Source organism: Chelonoidis abingdonii, chromosome 24 (assembly GCF_003597395.2).
Source record: "Chelonoidis abingdonii isolate Lonesome George chromosome 24, CheloAbing_2.0, whole genome shotgun sequence".
In the NCBI taxonomy this organism is placed as follows: Eukaryota; Metazoa; Chordata; order Testudines; family Testudinidae; genus Chelonoidis; species Chelonoidis abingdonii.
This window is the reverse complement of record NC_133792.1, coordinates 18,005,471-18,020,265: the sequence shown is the minus strand read 5'-3', so window position 1 is coordinate 18,020,265 and position 14,795 is coordinate 18,005,471. Positions and strand designations below refer to the sequence as shown.

General features: G+C 45.3%; 1 protein-coding gene across 5 annotated transcripts in view; it reads left to right on the top strand.

Annotated features, from left to right (window-relative positions):
* VAV2 (vav guanine nucleotide exchange factor 2) overlaps positions 1-14,795 on the top strand; it is a 291,963-nt gene that overhangs the window by 49,403 nt on the left and 227,765 nt on the right. For all 5 annotated transcript variants that reach the window (XM_075060419.1, XM_032767531.2, XM_032767528.2 and 2 more), the window contains exon 2: positions 11,833-11,949. In XM_075060419.1, the coding sequence (XP_074916520.1) occupies positions 11,833-11,949 (117 nt within the window). The remainder of the gene's footprint in view (positions 1-11,832; positions 11,950-14,795) is intronic.

Genomic DNA, 14,795 nt, shown 5'->3' with positions numbered 1-14,795 from the left:
ATTCCTGGCTCGTGAGCATTCTATACAGGCGATGTCTTTCGAACGGGGAAAAATTATAGCTTGCTTAGCACTAAATTGTTCAAGAATAATTCCGGTCCCCACTTTTCAACAGATAAATCTGAAGTCGTAACAACCAGAAACGTTATCTGTCAGTCCAAAATAATTGATGAGCCATGGCTTGAATCTAAACCTAAATGGGCTTTAAATGAGAAAATTCTGGAGATGGTGGCACTATATATCATCTCAGAGGCTGCTGCTTTGTATGAAAGAGACAGTGGGGCAAAATGAGAATGAATGAAGCTATGGAGGATTTGACGCTATTGGTAGTGTCACGTCAGCTCTGGTTGTCTTTCAGATTTCTTCTGCTTCTTCTGGAATTTGCTGAGTAATGCCTCCATTCGGAGGTTAGCTGCATGGAGCAGAATCTAACTTTACACTCTGTTCCCCATGGCCCCTTATGGGCCATGTGGCTGACTGTGACACGCTTCCAACACACCCTCTATCCCTGAGGCTGGTAGCAGGGCCAGTGCAGAGTTCTTCTGCCAACCTTGTCCCAGCCAGGGAGAAACCCCTGCAAGGGAGTGCTCTCTGGGGTTCATGTCCTCCTTCCTGCCCTCTCCCAGAGCCTCTTTACGATGCTAGAATGGCATAAAGGTGTCTTAATGTAACTGGGAGTTGAGGCCCATTGAGTCTCATGAAAGGCTTAAGCTTGTGCTGTATGATGATACCTGCTGCCTCATTAATCATTGTGAATTTGTACATTTCATCTATTGGGCTCTATGGTGGCGATTCTTCTCCCCTCCTCCCCCTTCCCCCAATCTGGTCTTTGTTTCACTGACATGAAAGCAGTGATTGAACAGATGCACATGGCCTCCCGCTAGAGGTTTCCTTTGGCTCCATGCTTCTGAGCTGTGCTCGCTGCAAGATAAAGGGAAATCTTACATCACGGTAAGGAAGTGCTAAAGAAAGTTCCTTTTGTCATTCGTCACCGTGTTATCTTCAGCATTAAAGCAGCAACATTCCTTGCATGCTGCAGGGTCCATTTAAAGCCCACAGTCTGGACAAAGTCCAGTCAGCAGCATGGCTTGATGCCCAGCCCTCCAGTTCTATTGTGTTTAACATAGCCCCTCCAACATACTTCCTCCCTGAAGAGTTAACTCTGGCCTCATGAACTCCCTGCTGCAGAAAAGTCCTACCTTGCTTGGGAGCCAAAGCTACCACCTTTATGAAATCCCATCCCATCCATTATACCGTCTGCCCCATTCTTTCCTCCTAGCTTATTTCTTGCTTTATTAAATTTCTCTTGAGAGCGTTCAGACTGCCCACTAGCCTCCCTATCAACAGCACTTATGATACCGTCATCTAAATGCAACGACTCCAGATACAATGATGCTGATGCTGGAAGTCATTCAGTTATTACACAGCTGCCGGGGGTGAATGTCCTGTTCTACCTTCCAGGGTTGGGGCCTTTAGGGTTTGAGAAAATATTAACGATAAACTAAAATATTGTTGCACAGAGTTCATTTTCCTGAACAAAAGAATCTCTCAAACATTCGAGGTATATTGGCCTTACAGAAACTCAGGGATATTTGGTGTTTATATTGTTCCCTCCTCTGTAGTGTTAAAGGAAGGACAAGAATGCTGGGGGCGATGAGAAACTATTTTTATTTGTCTGATTCCGGTAACACTCGCAATATACTAGACTTTTACCCACGAGCTTGGGAAAGTCTTACCATGGGGAAGCACAGCTGTCCAGCCAGCCCAGGTGTTACTGTGTCTAGTCATATATGGAGAATCTCATGATGACTGGTAATGGGGAAGGATGGATGTGGGCTAATCTCAAGCGTTTAATCTGTTGAGGAAATGTGAGTCTCATTGCTCACACCTTCTTGTCAAACTGTCTTTTAAATGGGCTCTCTTGATTATCACTACAAAAGTTCTTTTTTTTCCTCCTGCTGACAATAGCTCATCTTAATTAATTAGCCTTTTAGAGTTGGTAGGGCAATTCCCACCTTCTCATGTTCTCTGTTTGTATATATATCTCCTCACTATATGTTCCATTCTTTGCAGCCGATGAAGTGGGCTGTAGCCCATGATAGCTTATACTCAAATTTGTTAGTCTCTAAGGTGCCACAAGTACTCCTGTTCTTTTTGCAGATACAGACTAATATGGCTGCTACTCTGAAACATTGCTTTTATTGTTAGCTCTGTACCCTGACACCCTTCATCCATGCCAACACCCTAAAATTTAGCTAAGGATTTTGGGCCAAGTGTTCAGTTGGTGCAAAGCAATATAGCTCCAGCTGGAGCGAGAGGTTTACCAATTTCTACTGGATGAGGACCTGGTCCCTTGTATGCAGGGCTTAAATTCAACTGGAGCCATCTGGAGCTGAGATCTGCAAATTATTTTCAAACCTGTGGGAGCACGCACACCCCCCGCCCCCTGGGGCTGAAGCCCTGAGCTCTGTATGTTGAGGGTTTTGAGGGTGGGTGGGGCTCCAGGAAATGAATTTAAGCTCTGCTTGTATTCATCACCTTTCATGACAAAGAATGCAAAATAGGGGTGTGTGTGTGTGTGTGAATGCTTCATCTCCGAGGCAGGACGGTGGCTAATCTGATGTACAACGCACCACAGCCATTGGGGGAGGGGAAGAGTTGACTTTGGACGCTCTGGTAAATCCTCTGTTTAGGGAATGTACAGGCCAAGGCTGCGCTTTTTAAGGCTTTTGCTGGAAGACCCCACCTGACCCTCCCTGGCAACTGCAAAGAAGTCCATTTATCTATGATAGAAGGGTGAGGGACTGAGTGGGCTTTGCTATGGTTCTGGGAGTAGGGTCTAGGTCAGAGGTTTGCAACCTTTCAGAAGTGATGTGCCGAGTCTTCATTTATTCAGTCTAATTTAAGGTTTCACGTGCCAGTAATACATTTTAATGTTTTTAGAAGGTCTCTTTCTCTAAGTCTATAATATATAACTAAACTATTGTTGTATGTAAAGTAAATAAGGTTTTTAAAATGTTTAAGAAGCTTCATTTAAAATTAAACTAAAATACAGATCTCCCCGGATCGGTGGCCAGGACTCAGGCAGTTTGAGTGCCACTGAAAATCAGCTTGCGTGCCGCAGGTTGCTTACCCCTGGTCTAGGTACTTGAGACCTGATGGCTACACAACCAAGCTATTCCCCTTCCACTCTTTAGCAAATGCACACTCAAATGAGAGGGAGGGTTGCCATATGGTTAAGGCACTGGATGGGGACTCCATGCTGGGTTCAGTTCCTACTTCTACCACCAACTCCGTGTGTGCCCTTGGGCAGGTCATAGTCTCTCTGTGCCTCAGTTCCCCCTCTGTACAATGGAGATGGTAACCCTTTCTTTCTCTCACTTTTAAATCTGTCGTCTCTAGGTATTACGGCAAGCTCTTTGGAGCAGGGATGATTTCTTACATGGGTACAGCACCTTGCGCAAGAGAGCCCTGATCTCGGCTGGGAATTCTAGGTGCTACAGGAATAGAACTAATAAATGCGTAGCCCATCGCCTATGGAGCTATAAGAGGCCTCCCCAAAGGCCAGCTGCCTTTGGAGTGCTCCACGGCCCCACTTATATTCCACCCCCAGGTCCCACTCCCTCTTTCCACCAAGGCTCCGTCTATTCCCCTCCCTGCTTCACCAGCATGGGGGCCTCATGGGAGAGGGTGAAGAGGCCTGTTTGAGCAGTAAGCCATAGGCTGGTGGGAGGGGGTGAAGAGGCGGGAAAGGGGGTAAAGAGGCACAAGCAGCTGGGAGGGGGCCACGCAGGCCTGGGGATGGAGCGTGGGGCTGAGCAGGGGCGGGGCCATGGTCCGGGCACACACAGCCTCCCCAGTGGAGAAGTCCGCATGCCACCCAAGGCAAGCTCCCTGCTAGACTCATTGCTTTTCTGGGTGAAACCAGACTGAATGTTTCCTTCCTCGCAGACAGGTAACGACCAAATAATTCTTGTGCATTTCACTAGACTCTGCAGCCATCTTGAGGGTTTGGCTCTTCTCTTTTTGTTTAAACAAGATCTCTCAGGATTTGTAATTGATTGAGGCTGAGAAGTGGGTTAGTCTGCCAGAGAAGTGCAGCTGTTTGTACACAGCTGCCGATATCTCTGCTGTATGGACTACTTGCTAGATTACTTAAAGTCAGGTTGCAATGGAGATCCATTAGGATAAACCCAGACTACAAGGGGAATGACTGTTTTTCTTGAGGCACTTCCTTTGATCACCTTGTGGTTGCGATTATTTGCTTTTCCTTTGTCTCAGGTGCTGAATGCTAATGAGGCCAGAATCCTGCTGGAGCCTAAACTAGTTGGTTTGGGTTTAATCAGATAAAACTTTATTTTTATCTTGTTTAGTCCATAAGGAGCCAGTTCAGGAGCTCTTCAGTTCCTGCTCATTCAAGTATTCCCATGGGATTACTTGTGTGATTTAGGGCTGTGGGACTGAGGCCTAAATGGGGGAATGCGGATAACCTCGCTGACATTATAGCTGGACTAAGGACAGGAAAGGAGCTGCGAGTTCGCGTAGAATGCATGTGGAAGAGTGGGCATGTAGGATCATGGGTGGCCCATTTTAGCAATCTTAAGTAACATCAAGCATCCTCAAGTCTACGTAAGTGCACCAAATCCAAGTGTACTCAGCAGTATCACAGAATCTACATTGCGATGCAGAACGGTGCTTCTGATTTTAAATGTAATTAAAAATACCTGGTGTCTGTAAGCCTTGTGGCTATGAACAAAAGCCTTTGAAATGTGATCAGGATGTAAGCAGTGAAACAAAATCACCCTGAGCAGTGAACTGCCATGTTCATCTCGATGAATCATGAACTCTGAAACCTAATGCCAACTTGAAAAATCCCCCTTTATTTCTACTGATTGGCTTTTCAGAAACATCCAGCCAATGTAGCGCTCACTGCTGGGAGATGGGGTGGGCCAGGCTGCTGGTTTCTGGGGCATTCAGTGTTTTAATCTCCATCTCTCCCCAACTTTACCTTCATGTTCATTCCAGCCATGAAAGGGGACTGAAAAAAGAGTTGCATCGATGTGCCAAAAGCCTCTTCTCGAATGCCAGCAGCCCAAATACTGCCACTTGTCCCCTCCTCCGCTTTCCCCGAATGTTCTTCCAATGCAGTTCTGTGTTTTCAGTACAGAATGTTGTGGCGAGCTGAAAATTTGGCAGCAGCCCAAAATAAATCTGATTTTGTATGAAAACAAATAACCCAAGGAGCCACTGTACTGATTAAATCCAGTACAACAATAAATAATACAGCAAAAAGCTTCATTTAGGGAAAAAATACAGCCAGAAGCCACTGCCGCACATCCGAGTCTCCGAAATCGGGGAGTCTCGCTATGGAATTTAGGACTAGCTTGCTGCAGAGCGCATGGGTGTGTGGCGGAGGATATGGGTGTGGCTGCATGGGGTCCTGGATGGTAGTGGAACAGGCTGTGGCTGGCTGCAGTTTACAGCTGACTCTCATTGCTGAGTTCTGGAATTCTTCCCTAAAACCAGCTCAGTTGTTTAAATACAAGCCCTCATTTGCTTCATTGCAAAGAGAAGCATAGTGGGGTCGTGACTATAATGATGATTCTATGTCTGCAGAAAGCTGATAATTGGGGGACTCATTCAAGGTAGCCTGTATAACAAAGGACCCATTACAGCTCTCCTAGGATCACGCTCTTAATCAGAGCTGACCAAAGAATCTTAATTCTTGTTCTGATTGGCTTTAAGGACTAATTTCATTCTATTAAACCTATTTCTTGCTCTCCCCTGCACGCCGCTGAAGGTTCATCCCCAGGTCCTCCTGGTTTTAATTGCTTCATTGGCTAACGAAGCACTGCCAGGATGTTGCCCCCTAAATCTTTCACAGCTCCACTAACTCCCACTGTAGTGCCACTCCACAAGGTCAGTGCTTTCAAAGGAAGTGTCTGCTCCAGACGAGGTGGTGCTAGGAGATGCTGATTTCTGTAAGGCTGTGGAAGTTGTGTTTTTCGCTCAAGGTGTCCGCTTTCACAACTAATTGGGAAAGGTGATGCTGGGTTTTCTTGTTCCTTGGGCGAGTCACCAATCATGCTAATGTGCAGCATGTGGAACTGACAATTAAGGAGAATCGGTTCCCTCCCCCAAAACCACACAATGTGTCTGTTTCATCTGAGAGCAGCTCCCATCACTGCTGTAAGAGCCTCTGTGTTGCGTGAAGCGTTCCTGCAACACAATTGCTTTTCATCCAGGATGTATGGCTAAGTCTCCTCTCTTGCCTGGGTGTAGATCCTCTACTCCAGTAAGAGCTGTGAGGACAAACCACCATACTAGTTTTAAAATGGAGCTGTCTACGTTTCTACATTGCGATGGAGGGATAGCTCAGTGGTTTGAGCATTGGCCTGCTAAATCCAGGGTTGTGAGCTCAATCCTTGAGGGGGCCACTTAGTGATCTAGGGCAAAAATCAGTATTTGGTCCTGCTAGTGAAGGGAGGGGGCTGGACTCAGTGACCTTTCAAGGTCCCTTCCAGTTCTAGGAGATAGGTATATCTTCAATTATAATAATTTCTGAATGGGATCATATGATGGGAGTACTGCAATAGAAGGGGACTGGACTCAATGACCAGGTGGTCCCCTCCAGTCCTATGTCGGTTGAGTTACCTCTGTTAAAATGAGAGGAGAGCTGGATCCAGAGTGCTTCACGCAGCTAGATAATACAGGTGTAGATTTACTGGAATAATGTATCCACTCTACACCTATATTATCATGAGTAGGGGTGGCGGTGGATTAAGAGGTATAAGCTTTGAAGACATGAGCACAAATGAAATTTGAGAGGAGTTTGGAGGAGAAGGGGGTTCATGTCCTTGTCATAATCGTATTTAGTGGCGATTCTGTCGGAAGTGTGTGCAGTAGAAGAGAGGGGAGCATTCAGCGCCCACAGGAATGAATGGCAGGATTGTTCAGCAGAGGTGTGTGGAGGTGCCAGTCAGCTGGCTCTTGGTCTGGGAGCTTTCAGGGAGCCAAGAGTTAGAACAGCACAGTTAGCTGCCAGGCTTCCGAAATAAATCTCTGCCCTGGCTAAAAGGCTTTTATGTTGATGTCACCATGTGGGACATTTGAAAGAAACATCAGCACCTCCTCTCTGTTCTCCATACGGAATCTGTACACTTCCTCGTGAGCACATGTGATCCATTACAAATAGGGAAGGCAGGACTCCATGGCAAGTGAAGGCAAGAATGCAACAAATTGTACTGTCCTTGCAGGGTGTGGGACTCCCACTTGCCTTAGGAGTGAGGGAGGTAGGAGGACCTCAAGGCTCCAGTTGAGCAACGTACCTAATCATATGCACAGCTCTAAGCTTGTGAGAGTCCCACTGATGTTAAGTTAGGCGTGGGCTAAAGTACTCCTCTAAACTAGCCCTTTACATGGATTTTGATGTGAATTGCACGCTGCTAGCCATTGCAATCACCCCATGACAGCATGTTCTCAGCCAGTTGTCGCTAATTAACAGGTGGAATTTCTATAGCACTATCTAAACCAAAAGATTTAACAATCTTTCAGAAATATTTTTAAAACACTTCAATGTCCATGTGAAGTGGATAAGTGTACGTATTATACAGGTGGGGATCACCAGGCAATGGATGTACTATAGCAAGGTGAGAAGCAGTTACTTGGCTCTCTTTAATACAGGTGTCAGAGTTGTAGAGATGAAGGCAGGTTTTGTGTTAAGACACTAGACTGATACTCAGGATCGAGGCTAAGGCCTGGTCTACACTGGGGCGGGTGTCGGTGTAAGATACGCGACTTCAGCTACAGTATTCCCGTAGCTGAAGTTGCGTATCTTATTCTGACTTACCTCCTGTCCTCACCGTGTGGGATCTCGATGTCCGCAACTCCCCGTGTCGACTCCGCTACCGCTGCTCGCTCCGGTGGAGTTCCGGAGTCGATGGGAGCGCATTCGGGGATCGATATATCGCATCTAGATGAGACGCGATATATCAATTCCCAAAAATCGATTGCTATCCACCGATACGGCGTGTAGTCTGGATGTATCCTAAGTTCTCAGCTCTGTGGCATATGTCTGTGTGGGCAAATTGTTCAACCTTGCTCTTTCTCAGATTCCCTATCTGTAAAATGGGGACAATTCTAATTTCCTACCACACAGTGCTGCGGTGAAGATAAATTCATTGATTGTATTGTACTTGGATGCTAACGTGATGCAGGTTGTCTAAGAGTATTGGTAGAAAGTTTTCCTTTTTCCATCAGCCTTTCCAGAGGCTCTTTAAATGGTTGGTTGGAGTCCTCTTGGACTTTTGTCAGCTGTGTGAACTCGGCAACTGTCTGACTGCATATGCGCTGTGGTTTTTGATGTATTCTGCAGATGTTACCTGGAGCAGTAGAAGAGGCTGCGATACAAATGCAGAGGGAGTTTTTTTTGCACTAATTTAGCAATTGGTAGTGGGGCCACCGGCATGATAGCTTCCAAATTTGAATAAGATGCAGGATGACAGCAGCAGGTAGCTCTAGTTTGATGTAATTTTTATTATTATTATTATTTTTGCTCTTTGCTCCTCTCCAGTGAGATGAGATTAGATAATCTTAAAATCTTGTTGTGGCTCATGCCCTCTCACCAGTGAAAATACTGTCAGCAAAGACTTCTAGTTTGCTTTGATGCTGCGCTTGCTCCTTGATCTTTCTGAACTCGGATGCTGTGAAGTTGAGTTCTTCAAAGAATTTGAAGTGAAATTCTACAGCACAGATCTTGGGGGTTCGGTTTTTAAGTCCTCTGACTGCCAGGGGAGATTTTTGAACCCACTGCTGCGAGAGACAGTCATTCTTGTCCGTAGATTCCAACCCTTATTTCTGCCTGTGCATTGGGATGACAGGGTGAGGCAGATGCTATGAATACTGCAAAAGAGGAAGGCAGTTGTTTTGCACTCAGGATTATGAAAGGAAGCTCGCTTTTCATCATCTGTAATTATGGTTAAAACCTGTGTCATTAACTTTTCAAATTGGAGGCTTAAAAGGATTTAAAGTAAATACTTAGTGGAAATTTGAGATGAATGAGACGTTAACAAAAAAAACAGACCCCTTCTATAAACAAATTTAGTTTGCATAGGCTGAAAGCTTCTGTAGAGGCCTGGAAGACTGAGGTGTAGTGTGAACCCAACGCATTGACATACCCACCTATCCAGCCGTATGTATGTTGTAAGACAATTCTGTAGAGTCTAGTCAGAGTGTTAATTTTGTCTTTTCAATCACTCACACTATCATTCTGCCCCCGGGTCTATTCAACTAATGAGAATGTTCTGAGGTTTATAGTGATTCTGATGATGTAATCCTTCTAGCCTGTGTTTATTGGTTGAGTTTTATTGCCTGCTGCTGGAACTGTGTGGGTGGAAGACACAATCTCCCTGTTTGCCTAGTTTAAATTAGTTTCTCATTAATGAAGTGGTCTTTCTAACCCACTGCCTGACTAGGGTTGCTAACTTTCTACTCCCACAAGACCAAACACCCCTGCCCTGCCCCTCTTCTGAGGCCCTGCCCTGCCCCTTCTCAGAGACCCCACCCCCATCCTTACTCACTCACTCATTTTCACTGGGGTGGGGTGAAGAGTGGGGGGAGTGAGAGCTCCGACTTGGGGTGTGGGCTTTGGTGAGGGGCCAGGGATGAGGGATTTGGAGTGTAGGAGGGGGCTTTGGGCTGGGACTGAGGGGTTCGGGAGGTAGGGGAATCAGGACTGGAGCAGGGGGTTGAGGTGCGTGGGGGGAGTCAGGGGTGCAGGTTCTGGGTCGTGCTTACCTCAAGCAGCTCCCGGAAGCAGCAGCACATCCCTGCTCTGGCTCCGATGTGGAGGTATGTCCAGGTGGCTCTGTGCACTGCTTTGTTTGCCGGCGCCATCCCTGCAGCTCCCATTGGCTGCCATTCCAGGCCAATGGGAGCTGCATAGCTGGCGTTTGTGGCGGGGGCAGTGCGAGGAGCCCCCAGCTGCCCCTATGCGTAGGAGCCGGAGTGGGAACATGCCACTGCTTCGGGGAGCCACATGGAGCCATGGCGGGCAGGAAGCCTGCCTTGTCCCGCTGCGCCACCAACCAGACTTCCAACAGCCTGGTCAGCAGTGCTGACTGGAGCTTCCAAGGTCCCTTTTTGACTAGGCATTCCAGTCGAAAACTGGACACCTGGCAATCCTATGCCTGACCCCTTAAATATAACCCCAAATGCAATAATATTTATAGACACACTTCTTGCTGTTTTCTTTGTGGAGATATTGGTTGGGCAAGGAGGTTATGGTTTGATTCTTTGCAAAACTTTTGTTTGGTAGAGTTTAAATTGCATATTTGTAAAGTTTGCAGGTAGCAATTTCTACCATGCTAAATTGGCCAGTTGGGGACCGTTACAGTACAGTGTGACTACAATGTTACTGACCCAACACAAACTGTGTGGCTGTTGCAACCAAATATGCAATTTGAAACTTGCCCTGAGTAGTCACATGACATTGTTTCCATTCCTTGCTTTATGTAACAATGCGAGAATTGAGAATATTTGTGAACCATTTGTCGATGAGCAAGCAATTGAAGAAATCCATGGAGAACTTTGCATAATGAGTACACTGGAGAATTTTGCATGGAAAACTTGCCAACAGAAAGAAGGTGAAATTAATTAAATACGTTATTTGCTGCAGTCATTCAGTCTGTTCTAATTAATAATAGGGGTGAGAGCAAACAACTGAAGCAACACCTTACTCCTCTGATCCCTTCCTTTCTTGTTGCCATACATTAGTGTAGAAAGAGCCCTCTGCGTTCCCAGATTACAAGACCCTTGAAGGTCACGCACACATGGTCACAGTGCAACAATCCATTATTGCTATTGTCAAAGATGGCATCTTGTTTTCAGCAGCATTGGATTACTCAGCCGATTGAGCCGTATGACTTGTGGCTGAACAATCTTAAGTATTTTACGGGGGTCACAAATGAGATGAGAATTCAGATGGGCTAAAAATTAACGATGACTAAAATGCTGTGAAAACAATCTTCACTTTGAGAGACTTGCTGTTCTGTGTTTTTGTTTTGTTTTTGTTTTTTAACTTAAGGGTCTCTGCTTGGTGACCTGCCTCTGATTTGGTCCACCATCCACCAACTTCATTTCAGGTTGGATCACAAGAATGGCAGCTATCATCTCTGAATGTGCTGGGGGTTCTGTTTTCTAGCATGTCAATTAGCTGACACATCAGCGCATTGTAAGAAGTTGGAGGGGGAAAGTAAAGTACTGTTTGGATCAGCTGCCAATAGTTTCTGATCTGAGAGGATGAAAAAAAATTTTTTTTTCTGTCCTTGCTCCTTTGTTCATGTCACTTGTACTTTTTATTTTTGTAAATATATGGGGCATGTGTGTACACACTTGTATTCGGTGTAATGTCTGAGCCTTGCATGGGGAGCCATGGAATAGATTCAAATTGTCATTAGTTGCAAACTCAATAATACATTTTTATATAATTTTTAGCTTAACTTGTGGTCGACTTAGAGCTTGAAAAGGAAACATCCTGCTCTTAAGTTGTTTAGACCCTATGCCTTGTGAACACGCACTTGAACTTCAAGTTTTGGTTTCCAGAAGAGCCTCTGTTGATGGTATATTTTTGAGAGCACGCACACATACACTCTCCATAATGGAGCAGTGGGGAACTTGTTTGTACTAGAATGCTCAGTAAGCAAATGCATCTTCTCACCAGCCAGTTCCCATATTCTTCTTCACTTCCTGTTGCATGTGAATTTTGATTAATGTCTACAGTAAATTACTCTTACAGAATTATAGCCATGTCTCTTTTTTCTTTTTTTCTCTTTGCAGTTTCTCTGTTTGAAGAACATTCGAACGTTCTTAAAAGTCTGTCATGACAAATTTGGGCTAAGGAACAGCGAGCTGTTTGACCCCTTTGACCTCTTTGACGTGCGGGATTTTGGAAAGGTAAAAATTAACTCCTAATCTGTGTCCAAAAAGGTTTAAAAGCGCTTTTACTGCTGCTGGAAGCCGAGACTGTTTTTGAAATGATCAGCCCAGCCTTGGGCAGGACATACAACCAGCTTGGATTCTGCATAGCTCGTGTAACCCACACCCACTCTGTGTGGCACTCTGTCTTCCCCGCCCCTGGTGGTGGCTGGGCCCTGTGATCGATCGATGAGCATGCTACAGCCTTGGCTAGCAGAAGTGGCTCTCTTAGCTCAGGCAGTGTAGAGGCTTGTGCTTTAGAACGGTTGCTCCTCCTTTGCCCTGAGTGGCTAGTCATAGTTCAGGGCTCGGGGGGGTTTCCAGCTGGGAGTAAAAATTGGTCCTAGCCAGTTATTTCTTGCACCCTTGTTTTTTGACAAGGAACATACTATGTCTCTGAATGCAGAAGGAAACAAGAACAAAAAAGAGCCATTTCTTAGCTTGAAACCGCACAAGCCCCAGAGTCACACTGCACTCACAGGTTACTGCTTGGTTTTCTTACTTCCCTGCCCCCTCCCCCTCCAATTTTGTCTATTCTGTTTCTTTCCGTGTGTTCTCTGACAGACCCACACCTACTTGGTCACAATACTCAGTCGACCCTTCTGTCCCCATGGGGCAGACTCTGCTAGGCTGTGTTGCCCCTTAACTGTTTCTTACAGCTGTCTTAAATGGAGGACTCATTCACACATCAGTTTCAACAAGGTTTTAACTCAACCCACAGCAAGGTTTCATCCAGCTCACAGCCGAACCCCCAGGTCCCCGTACTGGTTCAGTCTGTACTGCTGATGACCCTTTCAGAGTGTGGCACACCAGGCAGGTGTACGCGGGGGCAATTTACAATTCAGCTCAAAGATCCAATTCTACAGGAGTTTGAGCAGTTTCAAAATTCTTTTTACCTGTTCACCTAGACCAAGTAAACTGATGAGTGCAATCTCCTAGGCACACGACAGTTTTCCTTTTTGGGGAACAAAACATTGTAATGGTTGCTCATAAAGATATACAGTTATTTGCTGAGGTGATGTTATTGGAGGCAGTGGGTCTAGTGGATTTGGCAGAGATCTGGGGCTCAGAAGACCTAGGTTCTGCTTCAGATTTTGCCACTGGCCTGGTGGGTCACCTTGGGCAAGTTACTTCATATCTCTGTTTCCATTCCCTTTTGTCTGTTTTGTCTCCTGAGATTTGCAATTGCTTCTGTCTCTCTTGATAGGTGCACAAACAGTACTGAGAGCAGTGGGATCCAATCTCAGTTGAGGCCTCTAGGTGCACTTACGATATAATACTCAAGTATATAGAGGCCAGTTTGTTTCCATGATGGTGAGCAGATTTCAGGCTTGGGTTAATCCCTTAGGTGCTTTTGAAAAATGACTTTTCCGACCACCAGCCCCCAGACGTTAATTTTGTTTTATTTGTGCCGTATGTCACGTAGATGAGAGAACAAAGGGAGCACTTCCCTTTTCTGTGTTTAATAGCAGCACTGAATTCTGGATGAAGCCCAGGTGGAAGGGAGCTTCTGAATGGTTTTGACGCAAGTGTCTGTATGATGTCGCTTTTACTAGAATTCAATGGCATTAGCACTGTAATGTTACTTTGATGGATATCGGGTCTAGGGAAGCCTTCACACACAAGCCAGTGTATTCCATTCTTTGGGCAATATTGGTGTTAATAAGTCACTCAGCTGTTTAGGAGCTATGCATTACTTCGGCTCCTGAGCTACAAGGCATATGCTATGTGAAGGCATCCACTTTTCTGATTAGCTGAAGAGTAGCTTTCCACTGGCTGATGGGGAAAGATTAGATTATATTTATTGCCTAATTTATTTTGGGGACTATTATCTGGAACTTGCAATTGAAGGAGTTTGTTTTATGAGTTCATGATTTATGAACCGCAAGGGGACTCTTGTTCCAGTTTTGAGACTACAGATGCACAGAAGCTGGGCTGGGGAAAGAACTGTTGTCTAGAATGCTGGTTTGCTTTCACATTTTGTTGCAGTTTATGGTACCAAATGGCTCAGCAAGGTGATTAATTGGAGCTGGTTTTTTACCCTTTGAGACCATACCAGCTGAACATCCTCCCACTCCTTTTCTCTCACTTACAATTGAGCTGTGACTGGTCTCTAGAACATCATTCTGCCTCTATTGAAATCAAATCAGAGGTTAAATACCATGGGAAAGTCATACAAAATTACTTTTCCATTTTGAATCACAAATTGTACAACTCCTGAGGGCGCAAAGGAGTCTTTAAATTAGATCCCCGCTGGCCAAATGCAGACTTCAGCCACACGCAATTCTTCGTGGAGCCCATTCATTACTTAGATCAATAACACTTTTCAGTTACAGGACACTTATGCCATGTAAGAGCCTTTTATATACAATGCAGAGTAATGGTTGACCATTTAATTATAAGGTAAGCACAGAGTAATGATGCTGGGTGTTTCCATTTTCAGATATCACTTATAGCTATTTCTGTCCCCCAAACTAGAAGGCCAGTTAGGTAATAATTACTAATGACGTTTGGACTTGCAGAAAGGTGCCAGGGGCATGTAGTTATTTTGTATTTACTTGTTGACCTTCATAGGCTGTCTGTAAATAAAGGGGCATTACCATGTAGTATGTGCACGAGCTTTCTGATGGACATCTGGGTTCTTTACAATAAGAAAAATGCTAAAAGAACCCTCAAATTCTTCCTTCCCTCCTTCCCCCCCCTCAACAACAGGCTGATGCTTTGCTCATTTAGGCCAGGTCTACACTGCGACTTTAAATCGGTTTAATGGCCGATATACCGATTTAACGCTGTATCCGTTCACACGACGTCGTCATTAATATCGA